Source organism: Rhododendron vialii, chromosome 5a (genome assembly GCF_030253575.1).
Source record: "Rhododendron vialii isolate Sample 1 chromosome 5a, ASM3025357v1".
In the NCBI taxonomy this organism is placed as follows: Eukaryota; Viridiplantae; Streptophyta; class Magnoliopsida; order Ericales; family Ericaceae; genus Rhododendron; species Rhododendron vialii.
This window is the reverse complement of record NC_080561.1, coordinates 5,730,962-5,744,121: the sequence shown is the minus strand read 5'-3', so window position 1 is coordinate 5,744,121 and position 13,160 is coordinate 5,730,962. Positions and strand designations below refer to the sequence as shown.

Sequence of the window (13,160 nt, the reverse complement as noted above, 5' to 3'; positions counted from 1 at the left end):
TGTGATTTAGGTCTCACAGTAGCACAAATTGGGTAGGCATTCTTGTTAATGTTTTTCCTTTTTTTGACGTTTTTGGTCTCAATCCTTCTTCTCGTGAATTTTAGTGACTTTGGAAGGCAATTTCACGCTCATACCCTCCCGAAATGCTTTCACTCGCACTCGCGCATTTATATGAATTGGGCACAGCCTGAAATTGTATTTGGGAACCAAAATCCCAAACGCACACTCCTGTACATACCGATACTTATACACATTAATCGTCATAAAATTTCGTGGAATCAACCCCAGAAGGAGGATGACAGTCGATGCTGTGAGGTCGAATTGGTAGAGATGAAGAAGATGGGAGGAGACAATTTGTCAAACTTACAATCGAGCCAACAGATTTGTTTCACATTTCTCGACTACAATACAGAACACTAACAAGTATTATCCCAATTTCACAGATTGAATGGCAATCTTCATTTCAAATAAATTTCAATGCATAACGTTGCAACAACGCACGTTATCATATGATTGTTGAACACCTAAACAAAACAGAAATTGTTTCTTCCTGGTGTACATATAATTGCCGTGTTGACATGTTATCAAGCACTAGTCAAGAGACCAACAAAAATAATTACATCTCAATTCCTTACATTCTTTTCTTCTAAGAACATAGCACCACTAGAACAGCAAAAATCATTACAATTTCCGTAGCAGAAGAGAGAGGGGCAGTTTGATATCGATAGAATCTTCGTACGCAGATTCATCACAACCTGCTCAGCCCTCGTGGGAAGTGGTGTACCAAAGCTACCGTGCGGGTGGAGGGAATTGATAGGACTGGTGGTCGTGGTGCCTTGGGTGAAGTGGAGATCGATGGTGCAAAGGCTGCTGTGGACAGCAAGGGTGATGAGAACTAGTACGATTTCTGGGATGAACTCTAGGCTCTTTAGGCTTCTCATCGTTTTCTACAAGATGTTGCAGCGTCTCCACTACTACTTTCATCGATGACCTCGTCTTTTTTTCACGTTCAATACATTTTAGGGCAAGCTGGGCTATTTGAAGAGCTGCTTTGGAAGGATATTTTCCTTGCAGCTGGGAGTCCATTACTTGCTTCAACTTCCATCCGTCAGATAAATATGGTTTGATCCAGTCAAAAAGATTTAGTCTCCCATAGGGACGGTTTAGATCAACTGCTCGTAGTCCTGTTAGCATCTCAATCAACACAACACCAAAACCATACACGTCGCTCTTCAAATACAACTGCCCTGGTTAACCAGACGAGTAATATTAGTACGAGACACTGAAGTTATGTGGGTATAGTTCAACTGGCTCTGAAGCATGATTATTTCAAAAGCTTGACTCCAGCGATTGTTCGGCGTCAGAAATTGTAGATCTGAAAAGGTTGAGGGGATTACCTGTGGCAACATACTCTGGAGCTGCATAGCCAGATGAGCCCATAACCCGTGTTACAATGTGTGATTTGCTAGAGGGACCCAATTTAGCCAAACCAAAGCCCGAGATTTTGGCATTGTAACACTGCCAAAAGAAAAACTGTGTCAGACCAAGTATAAGAGATCATGCTTCACTTTCCGAAAATATTCAGATATACATGAACCATATTGCTACCATCCCATATTTCATCCATCGACAAGATAAAAACAAGCCAAGCAAGAGGGTTTTTTTTTTCCCTGTAGATGGGTGCAATTTTAAGTGCTTCCATAATTCCATAGTTACTGTTTTCAAACATGCATGTTTTTTTTCCTTTTTTTCCCCATGTGTGTGTGTGTGTGTCTGAAAATACAGCCACCATCTTGCAATTACTTAAAGCATTACTCGTTCTGAAAATAGGTTAAAGGTAATAGGACATGTTTGGATGCATATCCACCACACAGGGAGAGTCTGGCAGAAGTTATCACGTAACCTTCGTAGAAGGAAAGAATAATGTTCAACCATGAAATACATTTGCATTCCTTTGTATGTCACCTGGTGCTAATCAGTTGATTGTGAAACTTACCCTATCTAGCAATATATTCGCGGCCTTAAAATCTCTATACATCACTTGTTCCTCTGATGTGTGCAAAAACGTGAGACCTTGTGCTGCTCCTATTAATATCTTAAGCCGTATGTCCCATGGAAGAGGGTGAACAGCAGAGCCCCCTAGAAAAAACCAAAGCATAAAACATAATGTAAGCCGAATGAATTAGGTTAATGAGCAGAAGACAATCAATTCACACATCGCAAATGCTAGCATATCTTGCATAAATAGTTTCATAAATGACATCCATTAGCTCTTACTTCCAAAAAGGTGGTTTTCCAAGCTGCCCTTTTGCATGAATTCATACACAAGGAGTAGCTCATTGTTTTCCCAACAGTATCCCAATAGCTTAACAAGGTTAGGATGAGAAAGCCTTCCTATGAAATGGACCTCAGACTGCACAATCAGTGAACAAACAGGTAAGCAGATGGCATTCAGAAGACATTAATAAAGAGAGCAATTTGTGAAATGATTAGTTATCCGAAATATAATTGAGAAAATGAGTCAGGTCAAAGTTTAACATACATCTCCAAAAACAAACATGGAAAAGTACAATGCTCAGTCTCATTCAAAACTAGGAGCTAGGATATCGTCCAATTTATAGTTTCTAAGAATAACAAATCTATTCCAGTTCCAAACCATACACATTCCAATATCTTCCATTCAAGTGGTTGCAGATGCCAGGAAGGTAGGAAACAATTAGCTACATCGGTTACAATAACAATTCCGGGCACCCACCTTTTCATAACAAACACTACACAACCACTTTTTCATGACAAGCATTGTACAGAACAAATCGTTTCGTTAAGAAATACACAATACCCAAATTTCTGAACAAAAGAATCCCCCTTCCTGCCTCCCCCTGCGAACCAAGACCAGTTTCTGTTTTTCCTTTGTTGAGACAGATGGGTGATAAAAGGGTGATTAGTACTTCATGTTGTGAACCAAACCAAACCTGCACTTACACGGCCACTCCTATGGTTTCTGTACTAAAAAGTCTTTCCATCCCTCTAAAAAGCAAGTCATGTCAGAGAGTTCTATAGGCACAATTAGGCTTAACCTCTAGCCAACCTAATAACTTCATCCAACAGAAGACCTAATGTTCATTAGATATTGCTTTATGATGCACACGTAATGAAAAAAGAATCCTGTGAAGCAGTCATACTTATATCTGAAGGCCATTTCAGGAACAAGTATTGTTTACACATAAAATCCCAGCCTCGAATGACATAGAGATTAAGCACAAGTACACTTTCCAAGTATCAAAGCCAAATAGGTAAATAACAAGGAGCTGAAGTGAAAGGCAAGTTCAGATATCTTTGGGAAATCATTCAGCCCGTATTGGTCTTAGCCGAATTACCTGCCACTCGTCGAATCCTTGCATGCTCTCGGTGTCCAACTTCTTGATGGCAACAGCTGAACCTCTACCGTTCTTTGACGTGGCCTTCTCCTTGAGCCAACCCTTGTAAACTTTACCAAAACCTCCTTCTCCCAACATCGTATTGACCCTGAAATTTCTGGTGGCAGTCTTTAATTCTGAAAAACTGAAGACCCTTAAATTCAGGGTGGGTAAGATCTGCCCACCGGGATATGCCTCATTGCCGCCACTTGCAGCCGAGGACGAGAAGTTCCTAGGGATTTTGCTTCCAACTGTAACAGAGGACGAGAAGTTCCTAGAGATTTTGCCTCCAACTGAGAAACGACGGAATTGAAGAGTGACATTTTTCCACTGCAATATTGAACGGCTGGAACTAACAGCCGAAAGTGATTGTTCACCATTGGAATCATATACCTTTCTTTTTTTCAACTTGATATGAGCACCTTTAGCTAGAAATTTAATAATCCTCTGAAACACCTTGCTAACGTTTCCCTTTGGCGGTGGAGGAGGAAGGAGCATCACCTCGCGGAGGCACCTTTGCCTAGCTAACTTGATATGAGCGCCTTTAGCTAGAAATTTAGTGGAGGACGAAAGGAGCATCGCCTCGTGCAAGAGTATCATCCCTTTGCGCGTTCTCACCAAACTGCTCGTCCACAGCCCTCTCCGAAGCCAATGCGTACTCGAGTCTCACCACCCCATCAGCCGTTGTAGGCCGTCCCTTTGGAAGACTATCTAAGCATTTACTATTAGCAACTTCCGCAAACACTTTCAGACAATTTTCCGAGATTTGGTCCCTCAAACTGGGGTCAATAAGTTGATCAAGTTTGTCCTCTTTGATGCCCTGTTTAGCCTATAGGACAAGACTACGTTGTGATGTGAATTGGAACTATTGAGAGATTTTGGGAATGATCATAGTGAAGAAAAGGAGAGAGGAGGAGATTGCTGATGAAAAAAGTTGAACCATTTCGAGGGTGGGCAAAGAAGACGAAGACTTATTACTTAAGGACAACAGTTCTGCTCCAGACATGGGCGGAATCAAGATTTTTGATAAGTGGAGTCAAAAATGTGAATTATTATGATTCACTTTTTCTAGTTGTTAATTGCAAAAAAATTAGATTAACAAGTTAATCAAAAAGTGTGTACATACATATATATATATATATATATATATATATATATATATATATATATATATATATATATATATATATATATATATATATATCAAAATGTAGTTTCAATCTACAATTAACCTCGATGACTTTTCATACTTTAAAAACGATGATGATAGTCTTGTTTGTGATGGTTTCAAAAATATCTCTCTCTATATATTCAACCAAACTATCTTGCATTCATTGATCATACCTACGATTTCAAAACCTACTCTTTACAATCTTCATAGCAGAAAACCTTTATATAGGTTGGGGCAAAAATGAATTTGGAAATTTTGTGGGTAGATATTATATTTTGACCCCTCTTTTTCGCAAGTACAAAACTCTTAATGTGTTAGGGCATAAATGAATTTTGAAGTGGAGTTAAATGAGTAAAAGTAAAATAAAAATTATACTATCCCAACAAAATTTAGGAGCCACTGACTGCCTACACTTGTCTCCCACTCCTTCTGCCCTTGTCCAGACATGGTGGGACATGATCCAAAAGACACCCAAGCCAGACCTCTGGTTCCATGTTTGTACTCCCCTGTTTCAAAATGTTTATCTGGTATGCAAAACAGAATGTTAAAAATAATACAATTTTTGCAAGAAAAAATCAAAAGTTTTTTAACAACTTACTAGATATCGATGAGTATTTTTAATTTGTGAAAAAAATTTGAATTTTTTCTTAAAAAAATTGCATTATTTTTATCACTCCGTTTTGCGGACCGGACAAGATTTTGGAAGGGAGGGAGTAGCAGTATATCAGATTTTGGGGAAACTCCAACTCTGTTAGCACCACACCTGAACACACACTCACATAAAAGGTGGGTCCTGCACACATTAAAGTGAGTGCGTGATTTGTAATCATCTGCGGACTGGACAAGATTTTGGGAGGGCGGGAGTAGTAGTATATCAGATTTTGGGGAAACTCCAACTCTGTTAGCACCACACCTGAACACACACTCACATAAAAGATGGGTCCTACACACACTAAAGTGAGTGCGTGATTTGTAATCAACTGATAGTACAAATTTTTCTACCCCTCCCTGGAGTGCCCCAATTTGAAAAACCACGTATATCTCGTTGATGTGTGATTGTGTGCTTTGTGGGAATTTTAAATCCTAAGAGCAAGTGCATCAGTTGAGCTAAAAAGGCTTTTAAGCTATTTTGGAGAGAAAAAACACAAAAAGTAGGCTGCACCAGTTGATGTAAAAAGGGAAGTAAAAAGGATTTATGAATAGTAATTAGGTACTTTTAACTAAGTACTGTTCAAAAGTCAGCCTTTATTTTATTGTTTCTTTCTCTCACTCCTCCCTCTCTGTTCTTGATTTGTGGGGTTTTTAGTTTAAAAATAAAAGATAAAGAAAAAGAGTGAAAAATGTATATTTTAATAGGTGTTAGGTACAATAGATAGTGTTGGTGTAGTTGTAAAAGAAAAAATTGATAGACAAATTAAAATTGTGAACTATTCACAAGGTAGTTTAGCTACCTATTGGTGTACATGCTCTAATCAACGTCGCAGCAAAAACGAGAATTGAAAATGTAACGCCCCAATTTTTCGAAAGCAATATAAAATAAAATCTTAAGAAAATTTGCTAAATAAATATAATTTTCCAAAATAAAGTTTAGCTATTACAGTCACAAGATAAATTTACTGATTCAAAATACATTAACTTCAGAGCTGACTCTAGGCTTGATACAAATCCGAAACATACTTGATCTTCGTTCCTGATATTCTTTCCGTGTTGAACTGCAACATCTTTGAATCCTCTCCATTGAATTCTGCGCCCACTGGCAAATTGATCACTGAAGCAAACGATTTACTAGGATACAGACGTATCCGTGAGTGATAAATCACTCAGTAGAATAATCCAACCTAACCACCCCTCTTACTTTACAGCTAGCAAGTAATAGGATAATAAAGATGCGAAAAGCAGAATAAGAATTTACAAACACCAATTATTACTATTCATTATTCTAATATGAAATCTAAGATCTCTCCGCGAGATCTTTCCTCCCCCAACCGCTAGCCATGCTCGGTCTCATGAGGTCACTTCCCTTTGATGTCGCAGATACACCTAAGTTATATACCGAATGTGCACCTCAATAACTACAACAAGGGAAAAGCTTATCATGCCTGAATTACAACTAGGATTCGCCTATCTTATATACCACTTCACAAATCACTTCACAATCATCACTAGACACACGTCAGTCTATCAATTCATCACTGGATACTCGCCAGTTTCAATCTCATCATAAATCCCATCATATCTCAAAATTAAGCCTGCCGGCAATCTAAAAATAAAACTTTCCAATTCATCCATTACCTAGCATCGTCTAGGTGAATTCTATTCGCATACCATCCCATGTCTCTAGGGTCCAATCTAGCATTCAATCAAGCAGTGATGCAACATACAATTAATCAAATAATAAACAAAACAATCAGTAAGTAACGTAATCACGCAACTTTATGAATGGGCCGTTGCCCTTAATCTTGTGTGGCCAAAATGATAATAAGTAAGAACTTTTTTTAAAAGAATTTAAAAAAAAAATTTCTCGGCTCTCATTAATTATTTCTAAGTAATTAGATTGATTAAAAACTAATTAAATACATTAATAGGTAAAAATATTAGAATAATTAATATGACCTTAATAAGAGTCCTAAAGGTCCTATGCAACTGGTTGAGTGTCAAAAGTTGGGTTCGGAGGGTTGCGGAATTAATTTTAATGAAGACGTTCAATAAAGTGGCCGAAAGTTAAGTAAATAGATAATAAATAGTTTGCTACTTAAAATATATTGAGATTAACAAAATTTCATTTTCGGAATGTAAGGAGTCTAAATAAAATTACCCGGGTATTAATAATGTAGAGACCCGTAATTTCATCATTTAATTTTTGGTATTTATAATGCAATTGGTCTATAAAAATAAAATGTATATATATATGAATTTAAGATTTGAACAAAATGTTGTTGTTAATGTGTGAGGGTGTATGAGTTGGGGGTTATAATGTGATGTTTGTTGAATAGAGGGGTGTTAGTGCATTAGGGCTATATGTATCAATACACCAAGAGAACACTTCACTTTCCCCTTTTCTTTTTTTTAGCCGAAGCTCTCTCTCCCTCCTCTCCCTTTCTCTCGGTCTCCTCTCTCACTCCCTCAACCAAATTCTTGCTACTCCACCATCAATCCTTGAAAACCCACGCACATCTCTTCATCCTCGGCCCTCGGATCGCGTGGGAAGAGCTCGGTGGAGGCATATTTCGGATTTGGAGGCTAGGGTTTGGTTTGAGCTCAAAGCTTGGTCTTGATACTTGAGGTAGGGATCTCCTGCCTTCTTTATATGTGTTAAGTGTTGGTTTGATGTGCAAGGATTAAGTTTGATCATCTATTTTGAGTCTTGAATAAATCTAGTGTATGCTGAAAATTTCGTGGGTTCTGGTAATCTGTCTTTTTGGGGCCTTTCTGCTAGGAATTAATTTTTGGTATCTTCATAACTGTTAAAGTACGTTTCAATACGAAGATTTCGGTACCAAGATCATGCAAAACCGATAATCACACAATTAGTTATGAATTTTTGAATACTGGCTGTTTGCTGGATGTGCGAATCTGTGCGTGGCTGTCTTCTTTTAACTTTCTGGGCATGACGAACATTTTGGGTGGCTTTGGGTCTTTTACAGGATGTGCATATTTAAGTTAAGAAGAGATTGGCGTTGGAATCAATTAATTTGGTTAAGTATACAATTTTTGGTGAATTTCTAAAGCTGGGTTGGTTGATAGGTGCGAAAATGGTTGCGAAACTGTTTTTCTTTTGATTGTTGGGTTAATCTCCTCTCGTTTCTGAACCTGGGATTTTTACTGAGTGTAGGGCTTGTCGTGGTGCAACTTTTGGCTTTGGTTTCACTATTTTTGGGTTTAAGATGAAAGAGTTATGATTTTTCAATCAATTTTACTTATTCCCGCGTAGAATCTGACAGCACCGGCGGACTTAGGTAAAATGGCCATAACTCCTAGCTCGGGACCCGAAACGACACACCGTTTGTTTTGGTAGAAACTAGACACATAGAGCTTTCCAACGATACATCCCATGCATCATGGGTATGTCCGAGCGATAACAGATTTGCATCCAAAGTTGACCTAAATTCTGCCTTTGTACCAGTTTTTACTGTTATGTTGGAGCTATAATTGAAAGGCCGTAGTTAAGTTACCCGAACTCCGTTTTTGATGTATGATCTATGGATTCAAAGGAGAAGCCTACTTTTCAATGGTTTAAATGTCGTTCTTAAATTTATGTTATTTGATCGGATATAGTCAGAACTTCAAGTGTGAATGATTAATTTCACCTATTGGATATGTGGGGGATATGATGAGTCGATCTAGATGATTAATTATTGGGATATGAGAATTAGTGAGCATAAGGGTTAAAATACTTGTAAACGATTGGAATAGAAAATGGATTAGATGGATGATACGATCGATGATAAATTAAGTTGTAGAATGTTTGACGCGATGTGTAAATTATTCGATGTCTTTCCATGAGATTGAGTCTTTGGGCTAGCGGGATACTTGCAGTGAGTTAAACAGGATTTGGTGAATCACTTGGCATGAGTGCATGGTTGTTAAGCACTGATGGGTACTACAAAGATGAGGATCTTTATAAGTATTTGCAAATTAGACTCTTAATGGAGATGTCACAAAGGGGGTCCATTAGGTGGTAATATGAGATGTGAATCAAAAGGATTTTAGTGGACGCACGGGGGTCCTAAAAGCCCGGAACTGAATCAAAAGGATTTTAGTGGACGCACGGGGGTCCTTAAAGCCCGGAATTGAATCGAAAGGATTTTAGTGGACGCACGGGGGTCCTAAAAGCCCGGAACTGAATCAAAAGGATTTTAGTGGACGCACGGGGGTCCTTAAAGCCCGGAATTGAATCGAAAGGATTTTAGTGGACGCACGGGGGTCCTTAAAGCCCGGAATTGAATGAAAGGATTTTAGTGGACGCACGGGGGTCCTAAAAGCCCGGAATTGAATCGAAAGGATTTTAGTGGACGCACGGGGGTCCTTAAAGCCCGGAACTGAATCGAAAGGATTTTAGTGGACGCACGGGCCCGGAACTGAATCAAAAGGATTTTAGTGGACGCACGGGGGTCCTTAAAGCCCGGAATTGAATGAAAGGATTTTAGTGGACGCACGGGGGTCCTAAAAGCCCGGAATTGAATCAAAAGGATTTTAGTGGACGCACGGGGGTCCTTGAAGCCCGGAATTGAATGAAAGGATTTTAGTGGACGCACGGGGGTCCTAAAAGCCCGGAATTGAATCAAAAGGATTTTAGTGGACGTACGGGGGTCCTTAAAGCCCGGAATTGAATGAAAGGATTTTTGTGGACGCACGGGGGTCCTAAAAGCCCGGAACTGAATGAAAGGATTTTAGTAGACGCACGGGGTCCCTAATGCCCGGAAGTGCACAAGAAAGGCATGGATCCACCGAAAGGTGTGATGCCGGAATGGACATAGGACGCACGGGGTCCTTAATGCCCGGAAATGAAATCGAAACATGTGACAGTGAAAACGGAGAATCTTCATAGTATTTAGCATCATACTAAGATTGAAATGTCAGTTTGAGTTGGTAACTTGGATTGTCTAGTATGTCAATACATGTTTTACATTCCTTCTTTTAGACCTCCAAATCATTGTGGCTTGTTTTCCTGATATGTGGTGGTCAACTTGTTATGTGTGAATGCATATTTGGTACCTTGTGGTGCTATGCATTGCGAGAGTTTCATAAAAGACATCTTATTGTGAAGAGATTTTTACTAGATGTTAAACTTGAGATTTGAAGATTGATTTGAGGTTGACGGTTGAGTTTCGTTGTTGTTGAGGTGCGATATTGTTTGACTTGTTATTGCTTACCTTATGTTCTAACTCCACATGCCTAGCATGTATATTTTGGGGTGAGGTTGGCTAGTTGTATGAGAAAAGAAAGTGAAAACACTTCGTTAAAGAGCTAAGATTAATCTTTAGGTCATTGAAATGGAAATGAAAAAGCAAGGATTGATTTGGATAACGTTGTAACGGTAAGCTGAGATTTTTAAGAGTATTGGTGTGAGTGGGTGAGAGTGTTGGTGTTTGAGAAATGGAGTTAAATATTTTCCAGCGTGAGTATGACATTTTGAGCTTCACTTTTGACAAAACAAGTATGCTTTTGGAAAATGTTTTCCCTTGTGATCTGTCTTCACTTCTGCATGTAATTTAGGTATGGATATCTCTACGAGCTAGTGTAGCTCACCCTATCCTTTCAGGTACTCGTCATGACACTTAGCTTGGATTGCATGGAGTGCACATTGAGATGTCTCGTGAGAGCTTCATTGGTATCATTAAGGAAGTGTTCATCAGCTAGTCCAATTCATGTTGTGTACTTTGCTCCCAATTGAAGGTTGTGCCCTTTTGATTAGAATATTTGTAAAGCCATGTATAAACTCTTCTCCTTGACTATTATGAAACCCATTTAATTGTAAACGTTTGGGAGACTTTATGTAAAAAAAAAAATTAGAGAGAATAGCTTTGGTTCCTTGCTTTGGTTGGCATGACATTTAAGGGTATATATAGTTGAGAGAGAGACTTTTATTTGTAGAAAATGTATTATTATTTTAGTTGAAAATCGAGGGCGTGACAAATAATAAGGTTTATAAGGTCGTAAAGTAATTTTGATTGGAAATACTATAGAAATAACAATAAATAATAAATTCAATAAAAAAATACTAAATTAACAAGATATTATCTTTGAGATGCAAAAAGTCTAGAAAAAAATAGTTTGGGTGTTAAAACGTTGTTTGGAAGGTCGCAAAGATTTTTCGTATGTAAACTTTGATAGATAACTAATAAATAATTAATTAAATAAATAAAATATGATCTTAACAAGTTATGATCTTTGAGGTGTGAAAAGTCTAGAAAAAATAGTCCGAGTGTCAAAAACGCTGTTTGAGAGGTCGCAAGTTGTTTCAAAACATTTTAAATTACTAAATAAGAGTATTATTAATTTAAAAACTTTTATTAATCAACTCAATCTACCAGATAAATTAAATTGATATAATTAATACGTTTTATACTAATATGGTATTATACTGTAAGAAAATAATATCAATTAAGTAGTTTTTCATAATATTAATATCAGAAAGATTGTAAAATAAATATCATAAAGGTCATTTTATTTGTAAATAATTACAATTAAAGTGTCGGACTCAAAAATAATATCAAATTGTTGAATACGGCAGAAAACGCACAGTGAACTATATTTTTTTGTTCGGGACAATGGGTTAAGCATATAACCACTTAATATACTTGCAGAAGAGGTTGGATAGGATTATAATACCTCGATTGGATCGAATTGAATCAAAAACGAAACTTGAATTTTTTGAGAAGGTGACTTCGGTTTCTTCGATCGGGAGACCTTGAGTCCGAATTGGATGATGTTTAGGGATGCTTGGGATTGGGGAAAAAGTTTGGGACGGTCAATATGGGTTTCGGTTGGTTTTTGGACACAAACTCACTTTTCTCTCTCTTACTTTCTCTCTCTAAAACTCCATAGATTGGAGCTCCGTTTTCTTCTGTTTTTCTCTCTCTTCTGAACTGGTGGGGCGTGGGGAATATTGTGGTATGCCCTAGGGTCGGAGTGATGGGGTATTTATTGGAGAATTTTGAAGAGGGTGATGAAATTGAATTTAATAAAAACTCTACCTATTGGGCTTTGAGATGGAACGAGATAGGGACAAATATATGGTCAGGGAGGAAGTAGAGACTGAGTAGGAGAGGGAGAGATGGAAGGAGTTTGTATTTGTACATGCATGTAATTTGTGTGTAGGAAAAATTTAAAAAGAATGCATGTATATATTGCATGCATAATTGTATTTTAAAAAAAAGAATTGCATTAAAGAAAATAATTCTAATAATATTATATTTAGGAAAAAAAATTGGGTCAAAAATTCAAGTCGTTACAGAAAAGATCTCGCCAAATTGGTGGGGGTATAACCAAAAGTCCAGGGCTGCAAATGAACCAAGTAGCTCGTGAGTTCGGCTTTGCTCAGCTCAAGTTTTCGGCTCGTTTAAACGGGCCAAGTGGAGCTTGGCTCATTCGATAAAAGCTCGACTCGATTAAAGAGGCTCGTTTAATAAATGACTGATGTAGCGGAATTCACAAATAGACTAGTTAGTGTACTAATCCAAACGTGATAGGAACTCGAATCCACGAGTTGTTTTTGCACACAAGAAGAGAATGAAGTTTTGAAATATTATTGATAGAAAAAACTGAGGCAAAACATGAGGTTACAATCCTTTTATAGGCTCGAAACCCTAGAAACCCTAAAAATAAATTCAACAAATAAAAAGTCTCAAAAAATTTGGCTTTTCCTAAAATTGATAACGGGAAAGAAAAATAGAACTTTCCCAAAAAAAACCAACTAATAACAAATTACGGTTTAAGAGTTATTAATGAAACAAAACTTTTCTAAAACAGCAAAAAATATAAATTGAAGGCTTAAGCAAAAGAATTAGGCCGAAAAACACTGGAGCCCAGAACTTAGGGTGGTGGATCTTGACCGCAGTGCGAAAATAAGT

General features: G+C 37.7%; 1 protein-coding gene and 1 long non-coding RNA gene across 2 annotated transcripts; one reads left to right on the top strand and one right to left on the bottom strand.

Moving 5' to 3' along the window:
* Positions 1 to 410: 410 nt before the first annotated feature.
* On the bottom strand, positions 411 to 4,383 carry LOC131325536 (probable serine/threonine-protein kinase PIX13). Its single transcript, XM_058357848.1, has 5 exons — positions 3,378 to 4,383; positions 2,278 to 2,413; positions 1,997 to 2,139; positions 1,398 to 1,518; positions 411 to 1,247 (listed from the first exon to the last, which is right to left on the bottom strand). Exons 1-5 carry the CDS (start codon positions 4,014 to 4,016, stop codon positions 790 to 792), a joined length of 1,497 nt encoding a protein of 498 aa, XP_058213831.1. The 5' UTR covers positions 4,017 to 4,383; the 3' UTR covers positions 411 to 789.
* Positions 4,384 to 7,633: 3,250 nt separating this feature from the next.
* LOC131325534 (uncharacterized) lies at positions 7,634 to 11,118 on the top strand. The gene is made up of 2 exons (XR_009199733.1): positions 7,634 to 7,870; positions 10,850 to 11,118. It is a non-coding gene; the product is annotated as an uncharacterized LOC131325534 (long non-coding RNA).
* Positions 11,119 to 13,160: the final 2,042 nt, after the last annotated feature.